At 53.9% G+C, this 25,749-nt stretch overlaps 12 protein-coding genes across 12 annotated transcripts; 8 read left to right on the top strand and 4 right to left on the bottom strand.

Moving 5' to 3' along the window:
- Positions 1-621: 621 nt before the first annotated feature.
- Positions 622-2,436, bottom strand: AYL99_04514 (hypothetical protein; the record flags this gene model as incomplete). Its single annotated transcript, XM_018836028.1, has 2 exons — positions 622-1,201; positions 1,319-2,436. 2 exons carry the CDS (start codon positions 2,434-2,436, stop codon positions 622-624), a joined length of 1,698 nt encoding a protein of 565 aa, XP_018695678.1.
- A 628-nt stretch (positions 2,437-3,064) lies between these two features.
- Positions 3,065-3,660, top strand: AYL99_04513 (hypothetical protein; the record flags this gene model as incomplete). Its single annotated transcript, XM_018836027.1, has 2 exons — positions 3,065-3,185; positions 3,263-3,660. 2 exons carry the CDS (start codon positions 3,065-3,067, stop codon positions 3,658-3,660), a joined length of 519 nt encoding a protein of 172 aa, XP_018695677.1.
- Positions 3,661-4,251: 591 nt separating this feature from the next.
- AYL99_04512 (hypothetical protein) lies at positions 4,252-4,926 on the bottom strand (the record flags this gene model as incomplete). Its single annotated transcript, XM_018836026.1, has 1 exon — positions 4,252-4,926. One exon carries the CDS (start codon positions 4,924-4,926, stop codon positions 4,252-4,254), a length of 675 nt encoding a protein of 224 aa, XP_018695676.1.
- A 1,099-nt stretch (positions 4,927-6,025) lies between these two features.
- Positions 6,026-6,818, top strand: AYL99_04511 (hypothetical protein; the record flags this gene model as incomplete). The annotated part of the gene is made up of 3 exons (XM_018836025.1): positions 6,026-6,194; positions 6,257-6,333; positions 6,390-6,818. The coding sequence occupies 3 exons, from the start codon at positions 6,026-6,028 to the stop codon at positions 6,816-6,818; spliced, it is 675 nt and encodes a 224-aa protein (XP_018695675.1).
- An 881-nt stretch (positions 6,819-7,699) lies between these two features.
- Positions 7,700-9,292, top strand: AYL99_04510 (hypothetical protein; the record flags this gene model as incomplete). Its single annotated transcript, XM_018836024.1, has 6 exons — positions 7,700-7,793; positions 7,874-7,903; positions 8,012-8,415; positions 8,499-8,828; positions 8,941-8,992; positions 9,111-9,292. The coding sequence occupies 6 exons, from the start codon at positions 7,700-7,702 to the stop codon at positions 9,290-9,292; spliced, it is 1,092 nt and encodes a 363-aa protein (XP_018695674.1).
- Positions 9,293-10,809: 1,517 nt separating this feature from the next.
- AYL99_04509 (hypothetical protein) lies at positions 10,810-11,211 on the top strand (the record flags this gene model as incomplete). Its single annotated transcript, XM_018836023.1, has 2 exons — positions 10,810-10,979; positions 11,115-11,211. The coding sequence occupies 2 exons, from the start codon at positions 10,810-10,812 to the stop codon at positions 11,209-11,211; spliced, it is 267 nt and encodes an 88-aa protein (XP_018695673.1).
- A 661-nt stretch (positions 11,212-11,872) lies between these two features.
- Positions 11,873-13,841, top strand: AYL99_04508 (hypothetical protein; the record flags this gene model as incomplete). The annotated part of the gene is made up of 3 exons (XM_018836022.1): positions 11,873-12,354; positions 12,425-13,300; positions 13,355-13,841. The coding sequence occupies 3 exons, from the start codon at positions 11,873-11,875 to the stop codon at positions 13,839-13,841; spliced, it is 1,845 nt and encodes a 614-aa protein (XP_018695672.1).
- A 557-nt stretch (positions 13,842-14,398) lies between these two features.
- On the top strand, positions 14,399-15,769 carry AYL99_04507 (hypothetical protein; the record flags this gene model as incomplete). Its single annotated transcript, XM_018836021.1, has 2 exons — positions 14,399-14,431; positions 14,531-15,769. 2 exons carry the CDS (start codon positions 14,399-14,401, stop codon positions 15,767-15,769), a joined length of 1,272 nt encoding a protein of 423 aa, XP_018695671.1.
- Positions 15,770-16,264: 495 nt separating this feature from the next.
- Positions 16,265-18,041, top strand: AYL99_04506 (hypothetical protein; the record flags this gene model as incomplete). The annotated part of the gene is made up of 5 exons (XM_018836020.1): positions 16,265-16,442; positions 16,506-17,108; positions 17,160-17,327; positions 17,382-17,553; positions 17,609-18,041. 5 exons carry the CDS (start codon positions 16,265-16,267, stop codon positions 18,039-18,041), a joined length of 1,554 nt encoding a protein of 517 aa, XP_018695670.1.
- Positions 18,042-18,848: 807 nt separating this feature from the next.
- Positions 18,849-19,249, bottom strand: AYL99_04505 (hypothetical protein; the record flags this gene model as incomplete). Its single annotated transcript, XM_018836019.1, has 2 exons — positions 18,849-18,889; positions 18,952-19,249. 2 exons carry the CDS (start codon positions 19,247-19,249, stop codon positions 18,849-18,851), a joined length of 339 nt encoding a protein of 112 aa, XP_018695669.1.
- A 1,241-nt stretch (positions 19,250-20,490) lies between these two features.
- On the top strand, positions 20,491-21,189 carry AYL99_04504 (hypothetical protein; the record flags this gene model as incomplete). Its single annotated transcript, XM_018836018.1, has 2 exons — positions 20,491-21,045; positions 21,187-21,189. 2 exons carry the CDS (start codon positions 20,491-20,493, stop codon positions 21,187-21,189), a joined length of 558 nt encoding a protein of 185 aa, XP_018695668.1.
- A 1,284-nt stretch (positions 21,190-22,473) lies between these two features.
- On the bottom strand, positions 22,474-24,228 carry AYL99_04503 (hypothetical protein; the record flags this gene model as incomplete). Its single annotated transcript, XM_018836017.1, has 2 exons — positions 22,474-22,752; positions 22,822-24,228. The coding sequence occupies 2 exons, from the start codon at positions 24,226-24,228 to the stop codon at positions 22,474-22,476; spliced, it is 1,686 nt and encodes a 561-aa protein (XP_018695667.1).
- Positions 24,229-25,749: the final 1,521 nt, after the last annotated feature.

The raw sequence follows: 25,749 nt of genomic DNA, 5'->3' as shown, positions 1-25,749 counted from the left end.
CTCGTGATGCCGTTCCGTATAGTGTTTCAAGTACAGTTCGCACCCTAGATCGTTGGTTGGCTTTCATGGCTAGCCTAGTAGCCCCTACCCTTTGCTATATACATAACGGTATCGATCGATATATGTATGCATGTCTCTCTGAAAGCGATGATGCTTTTGTGACAATACATATACATATAGATATATATATGCTCATGAGCAGGGAGGGAGGGAGAGAGTGACATCGAAGGGCTTGCTCGGACTTGGACTTGGGCTTGGACTGCCCATGCGTGCGCGACAGACCTCTGGTTTCCAGCCCAGCCCCGCCTGGCCCGGCCTGTTATTCATGTGTTTATGTGTTCCCCCCTCCCCTCCCGCTCGGAAATGGGATGATTTCTTCCTTGTATTTGTTTAAATGTGCAGAGCAGAGCACCCAAATGAATGAATGAATGTATGTATGTATGGTCGAAACGAAGGGAAAGGGCGAAAGGGAAGGGGAAGGGAAAAGCAAATAACCCAGCTAGCCCAGCCTAGCCCCTTGACATGCATGCATGCTAACAACCATCTCCAATAAATGCTCTACTCTAGACAGCCAGCCTATGTCCCCGACGGAAAATGTACTCACGGGAAAATAGTCCATGCTCAAGCCTGCCCACTCTTCTCCCGCTCGGCCTGCTTCTTCTTCTCCTCCAGCTTGCGCCACCGCTTCTGCCGCCAGCCCATGCCCCAGCGGACCTCGACCCAGAGCAACGTCGTGGCAGCGGCCATGAGCATGGCGACAAGGAAGAAGCACCAGCCCAGGCCCAGGCCGGTGAGCATGTCGTCGACGACGGCGGCGCCAACGGCGCCCAAGAGGCAGCGGACCAGGTTGGAGGCGGCCGAGGCCGTGGACACGCTGCCCGGGTAGATGTCGGAGAGCAGGGTGCTGATGGAGTTGGAGGCGACCACGAGGCTGAAGCCCAGCACGAACTGCAGCACCAGCGGCACGGCCAGCGCGGCGTGGCGCTGCAGCGCCCACCCGTACGGCGCCAGCGCCGCGACCTGCACGGCCTGGAAGAAGAACACGGCCTGCAGGCGTGCGCGCTCGATCGGGAATGCGCGCAGGTCGTCGCCCCGCTTGCGGTCCACCATCACCCCCAGCCTGCGGGCAGTCCGCTGGTAGTTCCAGTCAAGCAGGCGGCCGTTGCAGATGGAGCCGATGCTCGCAGCGATACCGAGTGGTCTTTTTGGGGTGCGTGTGGATGTCTTGGTCAGCTCCAAGCGTCTTGATAATAGGAGATAGATAGATAGCATGGGTGACAAAAGGGAACCAAAGAAAAGAAAAGGGATGGTCACTCACAAGAAGCACAACCCCACCTGCAGCTCGTTGAGTCCATAGAGTCTGGGAAACACGGTCGGGGTACTCGTCATCAGAACCAGGTTGCTGAACATCATGATGCCGGTGTACAGGATGAGACAGAACGCGTCGGGGTTCGTGAGGATGACAAAGGACCCGAGCGGGTTGGGGAACCGGATCCTCGCGTCTCGCTGCTTCTCAGCAAGGGCCTGCCGCGTCTGCTCGTAGTTGTGCCTCTCGTCGGCGCTCATTCGCTTCAGCCGCCGGCGGCCGGCGATGTACTGCACGACGGACTGGCGCCACCACTGGTACGGCACGATGCTCCCGTCGTCGACGATCTTGCGATGCGTCTCGGGCATCAGAATGATGTACACCACCAGGTAGCCGCCACTGATGATGGTGAGGAACCAGAACACGGCCCTCCAGCCCAAGAACTGCGTCAAAAGACCCCCAATGGTCGGTCCGAGGGCGGGTGCCGTCAAGACCCCGGCCGCCATGGGCCCAAAGAACTTCCCACGCTCGCCCGTGGTGACGATGTCGGCAATGACGCCGTACCCGAACGCGACGGTGCCGCTGCTCCCCGCGCTCTGCAGACACCGCAGGACGAGCAAGGCGGCGTAGCTATCCTGCAGCGCCAGCCCGATGTTCGCGGCCGTGTAGATGGTGAAGGCCAGGATGTAGCCCAGCCGTCGCCCGCTGGCGTCGGAGAAGGTGCCCATGAAGCTGGGCGCGAGGCCCTGGAAGACCATGTACGTGGTGATGGAGACGTTGATCAGCGACGATGAGAGGTGGTACGTCCTGGTCAGGATGGGGAGGACCGGATAGTAGATCTGGCCGGACAAGGGGGAGAAGAAGGACGCCATGGCGGTCATGGTCACGATGAACCATTTGGCGCGGTTGGAGAAGGCCGAGTACGGCCTCTGGTTGCTGGTGCTCGTCGTCAGGCGAGAGTCTTGTGCTTCGATGGTGCTTTTCTTCGGTTCCGATGGGGGAGAAGGGTCAGACACCCCTTTATCAGGCGTGTTTATAGTGTCATGAGCATCTTCGCTGCTGGAAGGCGTGTCGGTTCCCGTCTCCTCTTTCTCCCCAGAGGAGTGAGTGACCGCTTCCTTGGTAGCCATGGATGGTGGACGGAGCCAGACAAGAAACCTCTGCTACCTAAAGTCCCAGTCCGCAGTGATCAAGTGTTGATGCCTTGTGCACTTGCCGTGTGGAGGTCAAATCGAAGTGGACTGCAATGTAAACTGAGTATTGAGAATCCTCCCCTTGTTTCTTTATCCTTGCATCTGAGGCTGAGTGCGTACAACGAAGCAAACCATGACCATCCAGCGCGCACGGGGGGATATATAAGTAGCAGTGATCCCTTAACCAGGCGTCGAAATTAGTTGGAATTACGCTCGATGTGACTAGATACGGGGCATAATTGTATGATGAGGGTAATGAAGGTTTGACTCATTTGTTCCCTGTATCCTGAGCGACCTTCGAATCCTTTCCATGTGGGCGGTGTCGGGCACGGGGCCCGAGAAACCGGGCCGGTACAGGGCACCCATGCCTCATTCGGACAGATCAACACAGGAACACCGGAGCACCAGGTGGGCATTCGTTCGGTGCGGATATCATTCTCCCCGGTCCATTGATGATATCTCGATCATTTGCCCATCCTCTTCCTCGTCGCGGCTTTTTCGAAGAAGCAAGAAACTGGGCGGATATTCGAGACACTGCATCACAGCTTGATGCTCCTCCACCGCCATGCCGGACCATCCAATCTTTAAGACGGTACAGACACTGATTAAAGAAGACGACCCGAAAATCCTTTCTCTTGCCTTCGGTGCGCGCAAGGTGAAACCGGGCGACAAAATTCCCAAAGCAGGTGAGATGGTTGGGAATCTGTTTTCTCACCTTTTACCATCACTTGTGGTCTCCTTTGCTGAATCCGGTCTCTGGCAGAAGCACGAGAGCTGCCCACACTGGGCTGGAAGGCACCCTCGGGGCAGAAATTCCTCGTCGTCAACCTCGACCTCGATGCGCCGTTCCCCTCGTTCGCGCTGTTGAGTCCCGCGCTGCACTGGCTGCAGACCGGCCTCACGGTCGAGGGACCCAGCGGCGACCTGACCTCGCCGGATCCCGCCGTCGTCCATTGGGTTGGTCCAGGTCCTCCGCCGTTTAGCGGTCCGCATCGATACATCTTCCTGCTCTACGACCAACCGACGGACTTTGACGCAGGCCAGTTCACCAAGGCGGGTGGCTTTGGCGCCAAGGAGCGCATGAGGTGGGATCTGTCGCGGTTCGAACAGCAGGCGAAGCTGGGCCCGGCTGTCGCAGCCACGTATTTTCTGAGCAACTAGTCTGGGAGTGGTTGGTGTTGCGACCATGAAATAAAGGGGGAATGTTATCGGTTTCTTGTGGCTCAGTGCAAGGTCGGTATGGAGTTTTACTTTGTGATCATTCTTGTCGGACACAAACAAACCATGATTAGAGCAGCAAAACACAATACGGTCTCCCAAGACAGCTCAGCGAACTATTATTGGTGGTCAACAGCTGGAATCTTTTCTATGTGATTTATCTGGCTTAAGTCTATCGCCGGGTTAGAATCTAAACCAACCCAGGAGTGAATCTATCCTTTACGTACGGTCCAATTCATCCCTTTCGAGGAATTGCAACCACCTTGCTCTAACCATGTTTATCTCCCGGAAACTGCTGGTTGAAAGTCGACGGCTTGCGAATGCTTGTGTGCGCCTTTATCTGGTGGCGTCGATCCGCACTGCTTCTCCATAATTTCCCGGGCTGACCTGCCCAATCTCGCCAGCGATAACAAATGCCGACAGTGGAGTGCGGGACATGCTGGCCTCAGTTGTATTCTCTCGCCATGTCGAGTTTGGTAGTCACCGATCCCAGAAAGGCTGGTAGCGGCCCGCTCGAAGGGCACCGGCGGTATATCATAACTTCTCTTCTCTCTTTGCGAGCACCCACATTCCTTCGGCCTCGGTCATGACCTTGCCGTCCTTGTCTACTATTTGACCCCGCGAGAGCCATTTGCGACCTTCTCTTCCCACCAGCCAACACCTCACGAGCACGTCTCCCGGTGTCGGTACGGGTGCGCGGTAAGTGACGTTGAGACTAACGGTGAAAAGCGAATCGCGAGGACCCGAGATGTGCTGGTGGTGCAGCATCACACAGAGTCCCATCATCTCGTCCAGGATGGCGCAGGCCATGCCGCCATGGATAACCGAGGGATGGCCATCGAGCCCGGGGCGACCGAGCCGCAAGAGCATGATGCAGTCGGGGTTCTGAGGTACTTGGGTCACCTCGTTGTGGTTTGTTCTCATTTTTAATTGTCCCTTGGGCATTTCCGAGTGGTTGGGGAAGTCCTTCAACTGGAGCGTGAGGAGGTGAGGGATCGTGGAGGGCGAGCTGACGGTGCGAGAGAAGAAGTAATCTTCGCCCGACTCCTTGAGCACCCGCGAAAACGTAGGAATGACATGGTAGAGGGGGTTGGTCAGGTGTTTGTTCGTCCATTCAACAGATTCAAAGTGTCGCCGGGCATCTTCGGGGACGCGGTGGGTGGTGATGAACTGGGACATGAAGTCCATCTGTTCAGTTTGGGGAGCCATGATCACCACGTTCGTGTTACCTCTCACACATTATCCGATGCGATACGGCAGAGTGAAGCAAGACGGCAGAATGCAGGATGTGGTTGCATTCGTATAACTTTGTGTATTTTTCTTTTTCGTTTCTCTTTCCCCAAGACCATGGATACGGGACATCATATCATTGGGGTCCGAGCTCATGCCTCGGTTTGCTCGGTTGCGTTGTGAGAGAGATACGGGTAACTGCGTCTTGAGTGCTGAATGGTGGGATTTTGGCGGGCGGATCTTTCTTTGGGGGTGTCCGACGCCTAGAACGGTTTGGGCCTGGGCACCACCTAGGGGTTCCCAAGCCTGCTGCACGATTGTCCGCAGTGGAGTTGGGTGGTGAGGGGCGCCGGCCATGCGCTGCCGTGGTGATTGGTACGGGCCTTAATGTGTTTTAGAATTGCAGCAGAGTGACGAATGGGCTGGTCCAAGCGTGCCAGGGCCCAGGCTGGTGGCCAGTCGCTTTGGGTTAATAGGTGCCCGTTGGTGCTCGGTCGGGGGTCTCTAGGTGCCAGCTAGTCCCCAAACCAGCAAGGTGGGTGACAAGATAGCGGCATCGTCATGGACATGATACCGGCGCTTCTTGGGGCTAACAAAAAGTGAATGGTGGAAATGCGCAGGAGTGTCCTGGCCATGAACGAACGCGCAATGGAATAAAAAAGCCACCGCATCCTCTCCCAGCCTCTATCTCAGTCTTTCCCTTCAGTCCCATAGCAACGGCAAAGTATCTAGGAGAAATTCCACCTCACCGTTACCAACCTCTCCAAGTGATAAAAGGTGAGCTCTTACCCCAGGAACCCCATCGATATCGGATCCCTCTTTCCGCTCTCTGTCACAGTGTGTGAATCCTGCCCTCCACCTCCCACTTCACTACCCAGTAACAAGCCCACACCTTCTCAACCCTTCTCTCACAGCTCTCTCTCTGTGTGTGTGTGTCTGTCTGCCTCTTTTTTCCCACATACTCTACTTCATCCATCCATCAAGTCCACCTCTACCAACGTAGTACTTTGAGCATCAATTGACACTCTGCATTGACAGAAGAGTCCAAACCCGCACTCCTTCTACCACCACCTTCATCATGCAGTACCAGATCCTCCTTGCAGCTGCTTTGGCTGCTGTCACCCACGCGCAGACCATTGCCACCTCCAGCGCAGCCTCGGTTGCAGCCTCGACCACTGAGTCGCAGGTAATGCCTCCAGTGGCTACAGCTGCCTTTAACCCTGCCGGCATTGATTCCACGACTGCATGTAAGAGAGAAAAGGCCCCCTGCGCATTCTGTCTCGAGACCACTGACTAATGGGACACGCAGTCAACTGGTGTCACGCTCAGCTGAACACCTGCCCGCAGATCTGCGGTGGTTCTGCTTCTCAAAACCAGTGTGATCAGGTATGGCGAATTCGGCCTCATCCTCTAGCGATAGAGGGCTAATTCTTTCTCTCCAGACCGCCTTTACCTACACTTGCGTCTGCGCCAACGGCACCGTGCCTGATTGCACTGCCTTTATCGAGACTCTCCCGTTCTACATCTGTCAAGAAACCTACATCCAGTGCATCGACAACCACCCCAATGATGCCCAAGGTCAGGCAACATGCGCGCAGAACGAGCAATGCGGCACCCGTAATGCGACTGCCGAAGCCATTGCCCAGACATCTGCTGCCTCTGCCTCGTCTGCCTCGTCCACCTCTTCTGCGCCTGCGTCGTCGCAATCCGCTTCCGCGGCCAGCACTGGGTCAGGCTCAGGCTCGAGCTCGGCCTCTGCCACCGGCTCCAGTGCCTCGACCACCGGCGGTGCTGCCATGGTCGTTTCTCAACAGGTGGCCACCGGTGCCTTTGCGGCTGTCCTCATGGCCGTTTTCAAGCTGTTGATCTAGGCTCAGACGGGCGTCGCCTTGCAATTTCGAGCTGCGAGCATCTCAGGTGCCTTCAATTCGTCTCCCCATGCTTTTAATACTTGGACAGAGTTTTGCGTCTCGAGGGCACTGGAAAAACCGGAAAAGCAATCATGGTTAAGACGAGAAGAATATCGGTGACACGTTACAGGTTCATGGATGATCGGAGGGCGGACATGACTTGGTTTTGAATCATGTCAGAATGGTCAACGGAGTGGAATGACGATATCCGAAGTGAGCACATGACGATTTATGTTTTGTTGAGCGTGTCGGCTTTGCTGCCAACAGCACTTTCAACTTTCAATCCTTTAGCGAGCGCGTTTGTGTGTGGGCTGGAGCCCGGGGAATAGTACTATTGCACAGAGATCCAAAAGCAGATAGAGTGCTTTTAATTAATGTCGATGAGAAGAGGATGAAGACATTGTTCATTTTCCCCGGATCTGCATTGGCAGGATCATCGTATCTGTCATTGTCTCCATTATTCCCACTTTTCGAGGATTCTTTCTTCTCACAGCCACCAACGTAAACATGTGGCTTGTGCTTGTCACTGTGGCTGAAGCTTCCAACATGCCTCGTCTGTGTCCGCTGCCCAGCATTTTCCCCTCACACCGTCCATCCGTATCTCCTGGTCGAGCCCGCTGGATCCACGAGGCTGCGGGTGCTGCTCCGTTTGACCGTGTGACCGTGCTCTCGCCCGATGGGCTGGGTCAGACGGAGATGATACCACTGCTACATACACTCTCAACTCTCTGCCTCGTAAAGTCGACGAAGCTGGAGTATATAACTTCACATAAATACATATATTTGTACTAACCGTCTAGTGTCTTCTTATATCGCGACCACACGATAATAGATACGGCACAATGCGCGCCCTCCGCTACCACGGTGTCAAGGACCTCCGCGTCGACGACGGCATCCCCGAACCCAAATGCGGAGAGAACCAGATCAAGGTCAAGCGTGAGTAGCCAGAGCGATTTGTCCCTGCATCTGGGGGTTCTTGGGACGATCGAGCTGACACTTGAGGTGGCCCTCATTAGCTGCCTTTTGTGGGATCTGTGGGACGGACTGTAAGTACCCTGACATCCAGCCCGTGATGCGGCCTGGCTCTGTCAAAGAAAGGGAACATCCATGTGCTTGAAACAGCTTCGACTACAAGAACCTAACCTGCTCACCAGTACACGAGTATTCGTCGCCGACATTCATTCCCCAACCCAACTCTCCTCATCCAATCACCAAGGAGGTGATGCCCGTCGCCATCGGGCACGAATTCTCGGGCGAGATCGTCGAGATTGGCAGTCTTGCTGCGTCCCATCCGAATTTCCAGGGCCAAACCCTCAAGGTCGGGGACAAGGTCGCCGTGCAACCCACCCTCGCCTGTTTCCACTGCGGCCCGTGCGAGGACGGCTACATCAACTGCTGCGACTCGGCGGGTTTTGTGGGCTTGAGCGGCGGGGGCGGCGGCATGAGTGACTATGTCTGTGTCGACGCACAGTTTGTGTTCAAGCTGCCGGACCATGTGGGCTTGGACGTCGGCGCGCTGGTGGAGCCGTTGGCCGTGGCGTGGCATGCGGTTGACCAGGTAGGTTCGTCGCAGACACTTTGAACTGCGGCAGAAAGAGGCTCCGGGTCGTGCGGGGATTTCTATGCTGATGCGACATCTAGTACCCGCTCAAGAAGGGTGACAGCGCCCTGGTCATGGGCGCCGGTCCTATTGGGCTCGGTGTCATCCAATGCCTCAAAGCCCGGGGCGCAGGGACCATTATCGTCGCCGAAGTCGCCAAGGAGCGCCAGAACTTCGCGAAGGCGTTTGGCGCTACCCATCTGATCGATCCGCGGACGGAAGATGTGGTGAAGAGAAGTAAAGAGATCACGGGCGGCCAGGGACCGCATGTGGCACTGGATGCGGCCGGAGTCCCGGCCAGTTTAAGGGACGCGGCGTTGGCGGTGAGGGCAAGGGGGACGATTGTGAACCTCGCGATTTGGGAGAAAGAGGTACGTTGTCACCTTCTTCCAGGGCTGAGAGAAGGGGTATCAGATCCAAGGTGGTGGCGAGCAAGCAAAAGGCAAGAGATAACCTGATCGCACTGACGGTTGATTGTGACAGGTCCCGTTCCAACCAAACACCCTCGTGTTCGGAGAGAAGAAATACTTTGCGAGTAAGTCACATCACCACTCTTGTTCGTTTCTCCTGGCACAACATTCTATAAAAGGATGATCGACCTACCTTACATTGGAGACATCTCACTGATCCGTTCATCCCGGCGCTCTATCTAGTCCTGGGCTACCTCCAATCCGACTTCGCCGGGGTCATCAAGGCGCTGGACGACCACTCCCTGGAGCCCGAGAAGATGATCACGGGCAAGATCAAGATCGACCGGGTGGCGCAGGACGGGTTCCGGCCCCTGATTGAAGAGAAGGACAAGCACGTCAAGATCTTGGTGGATTGTCGAGCGTGAGAAGTGGTGGGTGACCGACCGTCCGCCGAGGACATGATGTGGTTGGTCAGGTTGAGAGCCATCCAGCCTACTGGCTAATAGCCGGACATTACATACAGTGACTATGTCGACTGCCAGGTCTGTGAAGGGAGGCAATATGTACTTCATATGTACTCATCCGTCCAGCGTGACGAACATGCCCTCTACGACCGGAATCAAGTAATATACATAAATACTCAGCCCCTTCTCGCAACATTCCAAGTCCTCGCACTCGCTCTCACTACTCAATTGGTTCTGGTTCTTGCTAGGTAGGCTCTTCTTCTATCATTAAATACCTTTTATTCCGACTAGAGCATTTGCACTTTTTTGTTACCTATCATCCAGGGCCCAGAGAGGGGGAGAGAGAGAGTCCTGCTTGCTCCGTATACATGACAAGGTACAAAGCGGCACCACTTTCTTTTATTCAACCCCTCCACCCGAGCAGCAACACCACCACTACCTCCTTGCAGTATCTGTGATCCATCTCCCCGTCTTTATCGCCATCTCCATCTCCATTGATACTCTCTGCACGTGGCTGGCTGATCCCACCCAACCAGGCAGGCGCTTAATTAATCAAGGATCTCCAACCCTCCATGGGCCTAGAATCTAGCTAGCCAGCTAGCTAATGTATTAGCTAGACACACACCTCTTTTCTTTCCGGTACTGTATTATAACTACGGTAGGTGCAAACAGAGTACTCCGTTCGTACTAGGCGGGCTAGAACCAGTCGGTTATGTACTAGCAAAAAAGCCATCCCGCTCGCTCGCCCGCTCGCTCCATATGGGGAAGGAGTTTCTTTTGCTTTTGTGTTTGGTCCAGCCCTCGCCCCCCCGAGTTCAGGTCCAGGTCCAGGTCCAGGTCCAGGTTCTAGAAAGGAAAGGGCGTGTATGTATGTGGCTAGTGTGGCGGCAGCTGAAAACCCAAGCCCCGGATCTCTCTCTGTCTCTCTCTCTCGCCGCGTCTCTCTCTGGTCACTTGGAGACGGAGACAGTTTTCAGTCAGCCACAGTTCTCTCTCGTGGCCGAGGGGGGGCCTCGATCCCGCTTCGTTGTGCTCTAACCATGCGTAGAGCGATCGACAGACAGTCAGGCAGACCGAGCGAGCGAGGGGGTCACTGCCAGAGTCGCGGGGATGGTACAAAGCTACACCGCGAGCGAGGGACGAGGGACAGTATATATACATACTGGCTGGCTCGTCTTTTAGATAGATAGATCTGCCCTGCCGCTTTCTCTCCTCTCCGTCGCTTCGCTTCGCATCATTTCGTCTCGTCTCTCATTGAGCGAGAGAGAGGCTTCTTGTCTGCTCTTCCCTGGACGCCATCCCTGCCTTGTGTCGTGGCGAGCTCGTCCGGTCCCCTCTTCCCTCGAAATCCCATACATACATACATATTCTCTGCACTCCGAGTCGAGAGCCTCTGGCTGTCTGAGATATCTACCTCTACCTCTGACTCTACCTGTATACGCGCCAGAATTTGTCCACCGCCGCCACCGCCACACACGATGACGATACCCATCTTCATCCTCCTTTCCACCCTCGTCTCCATCTTCCTGTCCGTTGTCGTGGCCGTGCCGGTGCTCAGAGTGCCCCAGCTCGACTGCCAGAAGGACCTGCGCGACCAGTACCGGGAATGCATCCAGGGCGCCGAGGGCCCGTGGGATAAAGTCATGTGGTATGTTCCGATCCGATCTATCTAGCCTTTCGTCCATCCGGTTGTTTCCTGTCGCATGAGATCTATGGCACTGTGTATGATTTTGTGGAACGACTTTTGTATTTTTGCTGAGAATTCATTTCTACCGCCCCATAGCCACATTGCCGCCGAGACGTGCTATGCCGAACACTTCAGTTACCTCAGCGTACAGGCCACGGCGGGACACGGTCGCCAGACATTAGAGACGCGGTAGTTTGGCGGTGTCAGGCGATGGGACAGTTTCGCTGGGAGGAAATGCGGGTAGAACACGGTCACTGAAAACACTAAGACTAGGAAGGAGTCCTTGGGAGGGGCAGATATATAGCTGGACATATAAGTTCTGGGATACGGGTTAGAAAACCCCAGTCTCTGCTCCTGACTGACAAGAGACCGGGAAAGAAGGCCCAGCAATGCCAGACAGGACAGAAATCCCATGTGTATCACTCACTCAACTGAAGAATAGAGTGCCTGTCTTGCCTGGTGGAAGCAGGCTCATTCTTGAAGAGAGACAGGAATAAGGCTGGTCAGATTGGTGATTCTCTGATGCCAGTTAGATGGCTCCACGTGGTGTTTCGTGCCCTCGCTTGTCGTCCTCTAGGATGGCTTCCTGCAGTACGCCTTACCTCCAACGATTAGTCTTCCACATCGTAGGTATGTCAGTATCAGGCACCTGGAAATAGTTACAATTTAGTCAGCCTCGACGTGGTGCTGTTGACCATCAGGAGACTTACCGCTTCTCGACCGCCTCTCATATATGGAGACCATGCGATTGAAATCTGGTGTTGGAATGTTCTAAGTCATAAGTTTCACGCGTCTCCGTTGAGAGGGTTTATGAGAGCTTTTGAGCATTAGGCAAGCAAAACCACCCTAACGCCATGGCCGAACTCGGCCTGATCGGCACCATCATCGGCATCGCCGGCGCAGGTGTCAAGCTGTCCATCACGCTATACAGCTTCTCCGAGACGGTGACGGCCGCTCCCGCCGAGATCAAGAACATCGCGCGCGACGTCTCGCTGACGGCCGCGGTGCTGGAGGAGCTGGGCGCGAACCTCAAACAGGATGACCAGGCGCGGCTGTATTCGGGCACGGCAGTGCAGACGGCGCAGGAGGTCGTGACAGAACGCGAGGGCGTGTTCAGAGAGATCGACGCCATGGTCGCCAGGGCGGTGGAGAGCGCTGCCTCAAAGAAGGGACTGGTCAAGAAGGGCGGCAAGCTGGCCTTGTCGGCGCTGGAGAGGCTCCGGTGGCCCTTCCTCCAGCCCAAGATGGAGATCCTGCGCGGGAATCTGGAACGGCTCAAGAGCACGCTTGTGCTGATGTTGAATGTCTTGACGTACGCCCGGGACTTGCGGGCTGAGTAGGTTTTACCCTCTATGACCCTCAAAAACAAATGGGAAAGCTGGGGGTCTCACACGGTTGGTCTCTAGAAAAAAAGCCACATGCAAAGACGTCGACGAGAACAATAACGATGGCTACCAGAGGATGCTGCTCGAAAACCTGCTTCGAGCAAACGAGGAAGCCACCAAAAATTATCAACACCTCCTGAAGACCATCGGGGCCGAGGAGGATGACGCGGTTGTGCGAGGACAAGCGCCAACAGAACATTCAGACCCAGAGAGGGTGCAGACTGCAACTGATCAAGAAATGCCTTCCTCCGCTGGGGGCCCGTTTCTTGCGTTGGCCAGGCACACACCCTCAGATGAGAAGGTCGCTGGGTCAAGCTCAGAAGCTTTACCTCCCCAAGAGTCCGAAATCCTCGAATTGACCATGAGAAAGTGCCTCAAGCACATCGAAAGCGCATTGCTCCAATTCGAACGACCAGATTATGTGGCCAGTCACGGCTCGCGGGTGCGCGTCAATATCAAGTTGGAAAAAGAAATCAACGACTCGCGCCACACTCCGCGAGTTCTGACTCCTTGGGTAGTCTTATCTATTGTCGGCGAGAACCATAGCTGGCCGGAACACGACACTCCTTCAAATCTCGGATCAGACGACTTGGACATGTACGCCAGTGTTGCAGCGGTAGCTATCGAGAGCATTGGCGTTGAGGACTTTTTGACCTCCGAGCAACGCCGTCCGTTTCGACATAGGAACGAGATCAGAGTCAAAGATCCCGTGCTACTCAGCCCCTCGCGATTCAATAGGGTATCACATCGTGCGGAAACACTCCCCGCTTTCGAGAATGAGACTGAAACTCTGGGTTCTTCAGCGGGAGGGCAAAGATGGTCGAGCAGAAAACCTTGGTATTCGTCTGTTTTGGAATCTCTTCCTTCGCCGGCGGCGGCGATGGGTACTATCCAAGAGTGAGTCCTGACCATTTTCGCATCGCCCCACTTGAGCTGACGGGAAGTTTCCAGGACGGTGAAGAACTCTGGTCTGTTCTTTGGTGTGGAGGAGGAATCGGAAAATCCAGACACCGTCCTCGAGTACGACAAGGCCGAGTTCGGTGATGCTGGAGCGTCCCAACCACTCGGGTTGAGCAGCCCCAAATTCGTGAGATCTCCGACATTCGATGACATCCTAAAGCCTCCCTCGACCAAGGGCCGGTCCACACGTCCTTTGCCAGTCACGAGCCCGGAGGCAGGTTCAGATATAAACCTGGAGAGCACCGACGACTCTGAGATAAGACCTACCATACCGGAGGCAGCGGCAGAAGGGGAACCAGAAAGAGAGGATTTGCCAGATGCATTGGCGATGGTGGCAAAGAAAGAGGAGGCCTCGAAAGAAGCAGCAAATTCCGCTGTCGAGGACACAGTTCGAGATGAGAAATCGGCCGAACAAGAGAAGCCTGATGCAATTGACCAGCTGCTAAAACAATGGACGACGCTATATGACAATCAGTAGTCTATATTCCTCCCCCAAACTATTCGGAGTAGTATCTGGGTATTGGGGGGCCTTAAAATTGGAAGCCCGCATTTTTGTCTGACCTGTGTCTGAGTAGCTGAAGTAGAACACGGTGATCTAGGGTCAAAGAACACGAGTTGAGGCTGGGATGATGTGAGCATGAAACCGCACCCATGACTGTTGCACGGGGCCATCTCAACTGCCCGCGTGTACACCGATAGACACGTCCACCTACCTTGGAGCGATCGCTTGCACCCTTGCCATGCTTCATCGCATTTTCGCTTAAATGGCGAGGCGCAGCCTCTACTCGGTACATCGTATTCGAATACGAGACACCATTTCAGCGGCCCATGCTATATTGTTCTGTTCCCAGTTGTGGGCTGAAAGCAAGATCATCGACAATCAGCGAAGGAGGCTCGCAAAACTTTTCATGCTCTCAGGGCTTTAAAGACGAGGTCATCTCCCCTCATTTCGCCCTGAAAGGTGTATATATTCCTTTGCGATAGAAACGCTCCTAGACATCCTTCTTGGAATCCACAACGATCTACTCCATGACAATGGATGTGCAGCATCGCCTGGATGTGGTGATAGTAAGTCATATTTCTTGTGCCCCAAAACTCACGGCCTGGTCCTTCACTTCCGCACCCTTAGCAGTGGCCGACGCCGACTGACCAGTTTCGTAACTGTAGGTAGGAGGATCCATTGCAGGCCTCTGCGTCGGTGTCTCGCTCAAGACACTGCCTGAAATCGGTTCCATCACCATCTTAGAACGTCAGCCTTCAAGTCAGTTGCAAGACCAAGGAGCTGGGATTCGCATTGGAGATGAGGTTGCCGAATTTCTCTGGAGACATGCAAATGCGGCTATGAGTTCTTATGGAATTCCGCTCAAATCCATCAAGATTCTCAACCAGGAAGGCGAAGTAACCTTCCACAGAGACGTCGTCGGCAACTGTGCGACCACGTGGAGCCAGCTTTTCCGTGTATTGATGCTCGCATTCATAGAGAAGAGTTCCGATGAGGGGGCGGTGGTTACATATCAGTATTCCTGCAAAGTTTGGGACGTGATTAAGCACGACGGCAAGATGAAAGTCCAATTCGTAAACGACACTGGGAAGGAGACGTTGCTAGCGGATCTCGTCGTCGGGGCAGACGGTGCCTCGTCCAACGTCCGCGCTATTATGCTCCCAGACACGAAGCGAACCTACGCTGGGTACGTGCTGTTTCGTGGCCTTGTGCCCGTTGACCATCTTTCGGTTGCCACGACGCAGGTGTTGGATTTATCTGGCACGCTGTGCTTCAACAGCAACTCCCAAGTGCTCTCTTATACCGTCCCAGCAAGCAAAGTCGGGCCTCCAGACTCCCACAAGCTCCTCAACTGGGGGTGGTACCTGAGGAAGACCGAGGAAGAATTGGCAGAGCTGATGACAGATATCAATGGCGTCAGACACTGCTTCGCATTGCCACAAGGTGGAATGTGCTCACGGTTAGCTGAGGAGATCAGGGCAAGAGCACAGAATGAGCTCTCGCCACAGTTTGCGGAAGCGGTGGCCAAGACGAAGAACCCATTCGTTCAAGTGATCACAGATTCTCTGGCGCTGGAAAACATCTTTAGCGATGGAAAGATAGTGCTGCTTGGAGACGCTGCTGGTGGCCAGAGACCTCACGCGGCCTCAGCCGTTGCACAAGCCTGTCTGCATGCACAGCTTCTCCGACTTCATTTGCAAGGTCAATTAACGCGGGACGACTGGAGTCGGGAAGTGCAGCTTGTGTCTTCGACAGTGGTCTCTGCTGGTCAGGATCTTGGTCCAATCTGTCTTTCCGAGACCCTCGGCCCAAGGGAGAAAGCCAGGTTGTATCTGGCAAGGTCTATGGAGGTGCAGAGAACGCTGAACGAAAGATGGCGGATCTTCTCTTCGGAGACGAAGTAACTTTCAGACCGTGGTCGTCGAGACTGCCACTGCCAGTATGTAGTGAGCGGTAGATGCAGTAGATGGCATGCGAGAAAGAAAGCATCCTGCTCGAATCCTGACTTGCTGTCGATGTGCACGGAAGAGAACGCAGTCTGATGGTGAAAGTGAGCGCAGGAGAAGTCGCTGTGTAAAAGCGGCATCTGGATTCTGATTGGCGGGCTCGGCTCAGACTGTAAACAATTGAACAAGCCCGCGATACAAGCCGCCTCAGTGCTGGACACCACCTTCGCTCCCATTTCCACGCCCGTTGCCACGCCCACTCCCCCCTCGCAGCGCCGCAGTCCGATCACTCTTTAGCAGAGATATCGTTAGGATGAAATTGCTCAACTTTTAAACCACCGGCCCAACTCCGCACCTGCGCATGCGACCGATTTCACCAACAAACGCGGGATCCGACACACCAACGCTCCAATGACAATGCTAATTGCGCGTCATCCGCTACACCCACTGCCAATGTCATCGATCCAAAGGCCGACCCGACGGTTGAGCGCGCGAATTCAAGAGAAAGATGACGCGACAGTGTATTCAACTCAGGAACAAGGCAACCGAAATGGGAAGACAATTGTCAGCACCTCAGAACCTGTAGCTGCGCAAGCAGCTAGAGCCTCCAATGAGAGGAAAAGGAAGATGGGTAGGTTTCTGTCGGGAGGGCCAGAGGCGGAATGCGAGCAGAAAGACTTACACTGATTGCTAGATTACGACGAGGAGGACGATGGGTTTCAATTTAAACGCGTCAAAAAGAAGCCTCCTCAAGCGAAACCGGCAGAGAAGGAGAGAGCTGCCGTATCAACCAAAATTGACGCGCCCAAATCTCAGCCCCCGAGTGTCAAGACCGAAATTCCGAAGAACGAAGAGACGAGACCGAAGCCTGCCCAGCGAAGGAATCGAACCTCATTTCCCACACCCGTTTCGAAGGAAGAGCCTCCCCGACGTCGCTCAAAACGTCTATCCAGAGATAACGAACAACAAGTTGCAAGCCCTGCCAAGAAAAGTGTGCGCAAAGAGGAGGCGAAGAGGCGAGAACATCCTGCTGAAGCACCCCGCAAAACGTCGCCGGAAAAGAAGGTGGACGAACCACCTCCCGCAAAGCCTAAAGATAATTCAAATGAGGAGGCCTCTTCTATAAATCAACAAGACCATGCTTCGACCAAGATCGCGCTGCCTTTCGCGGACACGCCAGTCATCAAACGGAACAAAGCCATGCGTGAAAGCAAGGCCGGCAAGGGCGAAAGGAGGAGTAGTCTGGGCATGCGCGGGCGAAGGGCCAGCTCGCTCATTGAATCAGGGAATTCCAGTGGTGAGAAGTCTGGCGCCACGGTCAGTCACAGTTTGCTAATTCTCATTCAAGCCTTGCCCCATCCAGAACTGGACGTGTCGGACTATTATAAGCACATTGAAAGCGAGGGTCTCCCGGAGCCCAGACGGATGAAACAGCTTCTCATCTGGTGTGCCGAGCGTTCTCTCGATGAAAAACCATCAGGTGCGGGCTTTGGGGAGGCCAGCGCCAGACAAGCAGGTTTGCAACCGTCAAAGCTTCATGATTCGGTCCCTTGCTAACGTTTTTCGACAGCCCGAGTAATTGAAGAGGAACTGTTGAAAGAGTTGGCCAACAGGTCTGATCTATCGGACTGGTTTGGCCGCGAAGAAGTTCCTGTGCCACAGGAGCCACTTCCAGAACGGCCCAACCCAAAGAACACACAGAACATCGAAAAGATTGCCGAATTAGAGGAGCAAATCAAATGGTGAGCCTTGGACGTTAGCGGGTGTTGTAGACACGGTGGCTGACGGTGATGGCAGTTTGCGACTCGAGAAAGAGGCATTGGAGAAGTTGCTCCGGCCTCCCAACGTGCCCAGCTTGCGTGATCTTGACGTGCCGACAAGTCCATCGAAAGCGCATCAATTGGACAGATCCCTTCTCTCCGAAGCAGATGCCGCTGCACTCGACTCGTTAGCTTCCGACATCTCAACCACAGATCAGATATCACAGCGCCTCGGTGGTGTTTTGGAATCGATAGGCCCGACCGTCGACACGTTCGCGGACGGCATCCACAGGATAGCGCAGTACCGGACCGCGGCTGACAGCGTGGCAGGAAGAGTACTGGCCATCTGCGCCGAGAAGCTGACGCAGCGGGAGAAAGAAGGGAAACGAAAAGCCCTAGGCGTGAGATCAGGGAGCCCCCCGAGAGATCTGGGGGGTGTGCTGAGAAGTCTGAGTCGAGCGGACAGATAATGAATCGAGTGCTGGTTCCGCCTGTGCAAGAAGATCTGGCCCTGGTTGTTTTTTCTTTATTTCCCTCTCGCGCACCCTCCAGCATCGGGTGGGGTATATATGTATGAAATGAACTAATGCTTGACGAGCTATCTGATTGGTATCACTCACCCTCTTGGAGGAGAAGGAGTCTGACTGCCGCTTTACAGGAGCGGCAGACTAGGTGGAAGGTCGGGCGTATACTAGTTGTTGTTGTCGAGGACGGCCTCACGGCCGCACACGAGGCTGCGACATGCAAGTCCAGCCACGAGGGAGAGAAATCAATGAAACAATGGATCTGAGCTTCTCCCGTCTTCCTCTCGAATACCTTGATTCGAACTGTGTTTGCAAAATGAAGGCCTGGGGCGGAACAACCTCCGCTCGTGACGGAGGAGACGATACTGTGTTATGGGACATGCTGGTCCCTGGATTTGTACTCGTTAGATTGTCCAGGTACCTATGTCTCCCCCTCTACTACCTCCTTACCTAGGTACATAATTACGGCACGGATCTACAACAAACAGATGATTTGGGGGGGGGCAATCTAGAAGGGATATGGCCAGATTTTCTCAATTAAGTAGTAAATCAAGCGCGACTGTGACCGAGGCTTGTTGCTGCTTCGTCCCAAGGGAGATGGTCGACGCCTACGTAAAGGAGTCGACTGGCGTACTTGCCCTGCGGAGCGGCGGAGTCCCTGGCTATCTATCGTGGCGGTGACTTCGAAGCGGCTGCTGTGGCCTTTCCGCTCAACAGCAAGGAGGTCTACCTAATGCTCAGATAGGATAGTCGTCACTGCTCCAGGATCCCGGTCATCCTGTTAGAGGAGAATTCTTAGTTCCACCTTAGCCACTACGCCAAACCCCCAAGACTTCCAGACGGGGAACAAACTTACCACTTTCAAAAGCGGGTTTCGTTTTTCTCGCGGATGCAATCATCGTGTCACTGACAATGACCAGTTTCTTCAATTCCCACAGCAGGCTGTCGAGGCCACCAACAGACGCAACAAGATTAACCATAGCATGGAAATGCGTCACTGCCGCTGTCAAGTACCCGTTGTACAATTCGGCTCCCATAAGATGCCACACAGCTCGAATTGCAGTCAGGTTTGTCAGGGTGGGCAGATTCTTTCGTAACTTGGCTATGCCGGCAACTTTGTACGCGACGGCCTTCACCATAAGCTGCTTCTTCATTTACGATGATGACATGGCCGTCGATTGCAATAACGACGTCCATGCCAGGACAAAGTGCAAGCGTTCGGCGCACTCAATTATGTCGATCCCTTCGGTGTTCCATACCGTGAGAGACGTTGAAGACTTCTGGATCTCTGAAGGAATCACCGTCTGGGCCAAGACACTTTGCCAAGTCGCAATCAGGGCGTGATTCAAGGGATTGATCTGGATAGAGGAATGCGAAAAAGGGGCCCGAATTGCTATACTGAATCAAGGCGCTGGGATTCGGGTGAGGCTGGTGCTCCTTTTCCTCCTCCTCGAAGAATTTTGTTCTCTTTCTCGAAGTGTGCCCTCCAGACTGCCTTTTTCCGGGTCTGTGTTGAGTGGCAGCTTGGTGTGTTGGGCCAAGTGTTTCGGCGAGCTGAAGCCCCTTCTCTCGGGCGGATTTAGTGAGATCTTGCAGGGTGAAGACAAGCCTTTTTTTGGCACTATGTTCGGAACGACCCACAGGCGGATACATATGTATATCCATTCTTTCGACTTTCGACTTCGGGTGGATGTGACAAGCTGCAGATCCTTCCTTATACACCTTGTTCCCTCGTCTTACACCCCAGAGTCAATAGGATGTATACATGTATGAGGTAGTCCGTTCGTACTCGGAAGAGGAATGGCCGTTGGGTAATTGACACTAGACAATACTACTCGGCATTCGCTGGTTCCAGGTAGACAATGGGGTCAAGACCTTTTCCTATGGGTCTATATGTATTTCTTCTTTTGGGTGAACAGTCGAACATCTTTTGGAGTCTACCCTGGGATGGTGAATGGTCTTGCACCCCAGTCATTAATCTGCCTTTGGAAACACCTATCAGAAAGGCTGTACCAGTCGTGTAGGCCCTCGCGGTTCTCTGGTTGGGAGTCAAGTTTGGGGGTTCGAATGCCATTTTGTCAAGAGAGCAGATGGGGAGTTGTCTATATGAGTCAGGGCGTTTCGCAGATGTATACCTCGTACCGAGTACAAAACCGCAGGCAAATGCCAAGCTTCTGCAAAGAGGGAGAAAGCCACGAGGGCGCAAAGAGGCCGGGAGGGACAAGACGAAGGGCGCTCACTTCAGCCACTGGCCCTCAATCTTATTTTCCCTTCTACATCCCATCCTCCTGTCAATGTCTTCTTCACACCCTACCCAGCCTCCTCCTACACAATCGTCCGCAGCTACTTGTTTCGTTCAAACGAAAAAGCCGAACTTGCAGAGATCTTGACCACCATGTCTTCTGAACAGAGGTACGACATCTCCTACGAGCAGATGTTGCTTCAAGATGAATTGCCCGACCTCGACCTGTTCCCCCTTCCCGGATCGTGCCTGTTCGACAGCCCTACCATTACTTCAGCCACCGCCGATTTTTCCTACACTCCTCTGGAGAATGGTCAGGCAGATTCGCAGCAAGGCGAACAGTCTTTCGACAGTCCAAATCTTGCGGAACAGGATCACCAATTCAACACGATTGAGGATATCACCAGCGACTTTAATTCTGACATATTTGCGACCCGGCAGCCCTTTGCTTCAAGTGCCAGTGCTCCGATGAGCCCTGCAGCGACTTGGAAATCACTTTCAGTCTTGGACGGTGGTGATTTTCGCAGCCTGCGAGCCGGGTCACAGACGCTTGACAATGCTGCTGGTCACTACTACTTGGGCGAGATGGAGGCAGCTCCGAATGCTCTTCTGGACCCCGACGGCCTTCGTTCTACCGGCCTGGCGACGGCCAACAACGAAGCGCAACTGGGGCCAAATTTGCATGTCCCACAAATCCAGCCAATCGACGTGAGTTTTTTTTTTTTAGCAGACGCTAACAGGGCGATCAGGTAAACAGTCAGGTCCCTGTCGGGATTCCTTTGCAATCTTCACGTGTTATCGCCAAGCAAACTGGAATGAATACTGCTTCTCCACCAGAACGCATGCGAGTAGTTGCAGAAAACATCGACAGAATGTGGAACGGCCCGCAAAGATGTTTCTGGCAGGACTGTCCCTCGAAGGCAACCTTTCGTTCTCGCTCCTCGCTGAGAACCCACGTCAGGAACATCCATGTTGTTCCTTTGGTCTGCACACATCCAGGCTGTACTTACAAGAAGCCCTTCGGAAAGACCTGCGACCTCAGGAGACACTTCGATTCTACTCACAACAATGTGGCTGGGTATCCGTGTGTTGACAGTGATTGCGCCGAGGTGTTTTCCCGCAAAGATAAGATGATAGAACATGCTAGGGAAAAGCACATGCGTTTCATGTGTCCTTATAACCATTGCTCTGCCACAGTTTTTGATCTTGAGAGGGAGCTGCATTTGCAACAGGACCATGGCCGCTATGAATGTGCCATTGGTTCTTGCAAATTGGGTTCTAAGTCACGCTTTACACACGGACGCATTTTCCGACATTTGCAGGACACTCATAAAATACCCTCTGCAACGTCGGATATCTTGTTGTTTTTCACCATGATCACCTGGCCCCTGAAAGAGGAATGGTCTGTCTCCGGGTCTCTGGACCCGGAAAACCGAGATTGCCCGTCTTGCCTCACCCAGAGCGGAAGTGCGCACCAGCCGCGTCTCGATGGAGACGGTGACTGAATAGGTCTCTCCAGGACCATGGGCCTGTTCCAAGGCCCATCACCTGAATGGCCGAGACTCATATCGACTTGGGAACTCGTTGCAGCCTCAGAGAGCATCGTTTGGTGTTATGTCAGTGGCGGGAGAAGTTTGGTAATTGAACGGACAATTAATCCATCCTGTCGCGGCTACGCAGTGCCACCGTGTCGGAGAATGAAAGGTTCTTAGTGTTTTCATTTGCTCAAGGTGTTTTCGCAAAGAGCGTCCAGGGAAAGGGGGGAGTTTAATTCAGAGTGCGGAGCACGAGCAAAGCGGGCGAGCAGGTCAGCAGAGCATCCCCGATGGGATTTTCGTTCGTTACTACAAATTCCCTACATATATCTCCGCCGTCGATCAAGAGCCTACCTACTACATGTGCCCCTGAACTACGCCAGTCTTTTGTGCGTCTTTTGTGCCGACGGATTGAGCGGAGCACCCCGTGGGATAGAAAAGCTCGCTCGCTCATGTGGTCCCCAAGAAACGAAAGGTCTATTGTGATTTGCGGGATCTTTGAGAGCGTGCGAGAGGGTCGTCACGGTCTCCCAGCCGCGCCACGAGGGCGACGTCGTAGGCATGCAGGCGCCTCACCGCCTCGATTCGGCCCTCCACTGCTTTAGAAATTCTCCTTACCCCAGACAAAGCTGTAGCCCTGATCCCCGGCCTCGGTGTACATGTTACACTTGACGTGCAGCTCGGCCCCCAGGCCCTTGGGCCCGCAGAAGAAGACGCCGCACTCGCCGGGCCAGTGGATCTTGCGGATGGCGCGAAACACCATGTCCCAGTTGGGACGCCCGTAGTTGGTGGGTGTGCGGAGGCCCGTGATCGCGTCGGTGTCCCCGGAGTTCAGGACGATGTTGGACGCCTGGGCAGCGGTGATTTTGGCCGTCAGGTACTGTTTTGTCAATGATCGTGTTAGCTGGGAAGTCTTGACGAGAAGAGCCGGGAATGGGAATAGACATACCGCGTGGATTTCGATCGCGTGGCACTTGTCCTCGCTCTCGATGGCCGTGAGCAGGGATTTGAACCACTCCAGGGAACCGAAATCTCGACACACCCAGAAGAAATATACCTTGCGCAGTCGCGTCCTCGGGGCAGAGGATCCGGATTCCCGCATGCGGTACCAGATAGACTTTAGGATCGAGGCAAACGGGGTCACACCGATACCCGCGCCGATCAGGAGCACAGTCTCGAACTTGAAGACATCTTCTGAGGCGGAACCAAAGGGCCCATCGATGTATAGCCGTGGCAGAAGTTTAGTGAGCTGCGTACCGCTCTCGTCAACCTTGGACACAGCTTCGGAGTATTGAGCCTTTTTCTCGTCGTGGATCTTCAAGCCTTCGCATCCGAGAACTCTGCCGAGGGCTTTGGTGAAGTCGCCAACCATGCGGATATGGACAGACAGATAGTCTTCTTCAGGGGCAGACGTGAGGGTAAATGGATGATACTGCCAGAGTGAAATCTCCGGACAGCACAGGAAGATATACTGCCCGGGGCGCGTTTTCGTATGCTCTTTCTTGATCCGAATTTCAACCACGTTCGAGGGATGCTCAATCACCTTGGTCACATAGGTTTTCTGGTAGCCACGGATCTCGCGCAGGACACGCTCCACAAGGTAAGTGAAGCCACCCACCATCCAGTAAAGGTAGAACGAGCCATTGCCGAAACAGAACGGCTTGTTATCTGCGGGAATCATGCAGAAAGCTCCGTGGATGGACCAGAAGATGAAGAAGATGACAAATAGATGATGGGTATTCCAGAAGCGCTCGTAGTTGGCTCGGCGAGGCTTCTCAAGCGCGGTGAAAAACATGGCCATGACTGAGATCGTCAGAATATAGCCGGTCCAGCCGGGGCCTGTCAGGAAGTTGAGCTTGACGAACCCGATGAAGCCTCCGTTGTTCTTCGCGGAGAGTTGTGCGACGTTGTGGAGATGGGCAATAGTGTGAACCCACGTGAAGAACACAATCGAATAGCCCACGAGTTTGTGGAAGGTAATGTTTTTGTCGAAAGGTATGATTCCATTCAGAGGTGTTTGGCGAGCGAGCGAAATGAGGGTTCGGCAAACCGGCAGGAGAATACAGGCGACATCGAAATGCAAGACGAGGGCAGCAGATCGAGCGATGGGATAGCCGTAGCCGTAGGTGGCGCGGGCTTTGGTCAGGTTGTCTTTCAGCTGGTAGTTCATAAAGCCGAAACCGTACAACATGCAGTGCACGAGGATAAAGATGCCGACAAATAGACGTCGAGATCCTTCGTTGACCATCCATCTATTAAACCTCTCTTTAGGAGACAAATCTCTAGGCTCCTCTCCACTGACCTCTCCTGAGAGGAGCATCCTCATCAAGGGCGTGGACCTCGTTCGTTCCGACATGGTTGGCACCGTTGACAAAGCCAAGCCTAAGCGTCGGTAAATGTATATGAGTTTGACCGTGAGATGGCGGGAGGTTTGGACTCTTCTGCGTAGTGCCCCTAAGAAGTTGACTGCTCGGTCAGAATGACTGTAAACCGAGCCAGCGGATGTTTTGATGATTTGCCGGAATTAGCGTGAGGACTTGGAGAATTAGCAGGGCGAAAAGCAATGGCAAGAACCGAACCAGCCGCGTCTTTGACTTTGATTTTGCGTAAGGAAAGGAAAAGTAGACAATACAAAACGAGGAGAGAAAGACCGAGCCGGCGGGATGATCAGATTCCATACTGGCAGACAATGTAGTAGGTCTATAAGAATATTTGTTGGCTAGCTCTTCCTCTGAAGAAGGAGCAACAGTGGTGTGATAAGGGGGGAATAGCGACATATGAAGGTCTTGTCTCTGGCCAAGCGACGTCGATCTGATACACGTTTAGTGATGCATCTGAAACGCAGAATCAAGAAGGGGGGAAGTGGACTGAGGAGCCACAACGGTGGTGAGAGCAACAATGGAGAAATCAATGGAGCAAACCTGCGGGGAGACGGGTGAAAGAGACAATTTGACCATAGTCGCTGCGCAGGAGGCCGGGGTGGTGTGATATCCTGTAGCAGAGCCTCAGCGCGTTCTAGGAGAAGCGCGTTTCGAGTGGTTGGGTCTCGGGCCTGATAGTTGGCTATTCGAGGCCATGCGGAGTACAATTTCTCGGCCCACCATGTTGACCGAGCGCTTCAAGAAATGAATTCTTCAAGGGATCCCACCAAGGTGAGTGAGTTGGGTTGCTTGGAGTGGAAAACTGAGCAGAGCAAGTCGGGATGAGGTTGTCGTGGCTGGTGCTAAAGCGGCACCTATTGACGTATCACGTGCCATGTATACGACCAAGGCTGAGTTGTTGATATACGTCATTCGATCTTCATGCTGAGCATCTTGTGGCTTGCACAACTTATCTCAGATCGACTTTGAGACAGTGGAAGTCAAAAGCCTGATTTGCTTGCCAGTAGGTAACCTTGATGTCCTTGGCAAGACGACCACTTTGCCAGTCGCTTGAATATGGAGCAGCCACAGAGCGTCATACCAAGAACTCTTCAACCTTAGCAGGCGTTTTCAGGTGTACTCTTGGGCATATAATGACCAGGTGATTTCCTCTGTACACAGCTAGATAAATATTACTTCTAGCCCTTACATCGTATCTCTCGTCTTACCATCCGCTACCACCTTTCATTGAGTCCTCTCCGTGTGTCTGTCTCGTATCGAACGCTCCATTGACCCGGCCTTTTTCAACCCTCAAATCCCAACCGCAAAAAATCAAGAACTATGCCGTTCCTTTACACGAAGTAAGTCGAACCTCTCTCACACATGAGTGGCTGCAGTGACTGGATGTCACCCAAATCCATTGCCTCCTCACCACAACACAGACTTTAGCTAACTGTCAGCCAGGAACTGGGGCGGTCGTCATGCCGGTGGTGGAGTTACTGTCGGCCGCCACGGCG

Source organism: Fonsecaea erecta (genome assembly GCF_001651985.1).
Source record: "Fonsecaea erecta strain CBS 125763 chromosome Unknown Scaff3, whole genome shotgun sequence".
NCBI lineage: Eukaryota > Fungi > Ascomycota > Eurotiomycetes > Chaetothyriales > Herpotrichiellaceae > Fonsecaea > Fonsecaea erecta.
The sequence above is the reverse complement of the archived record's forward strand: the minus strand, read 5'-3'. Positions and strand labels throughout refer to the sequence as shown.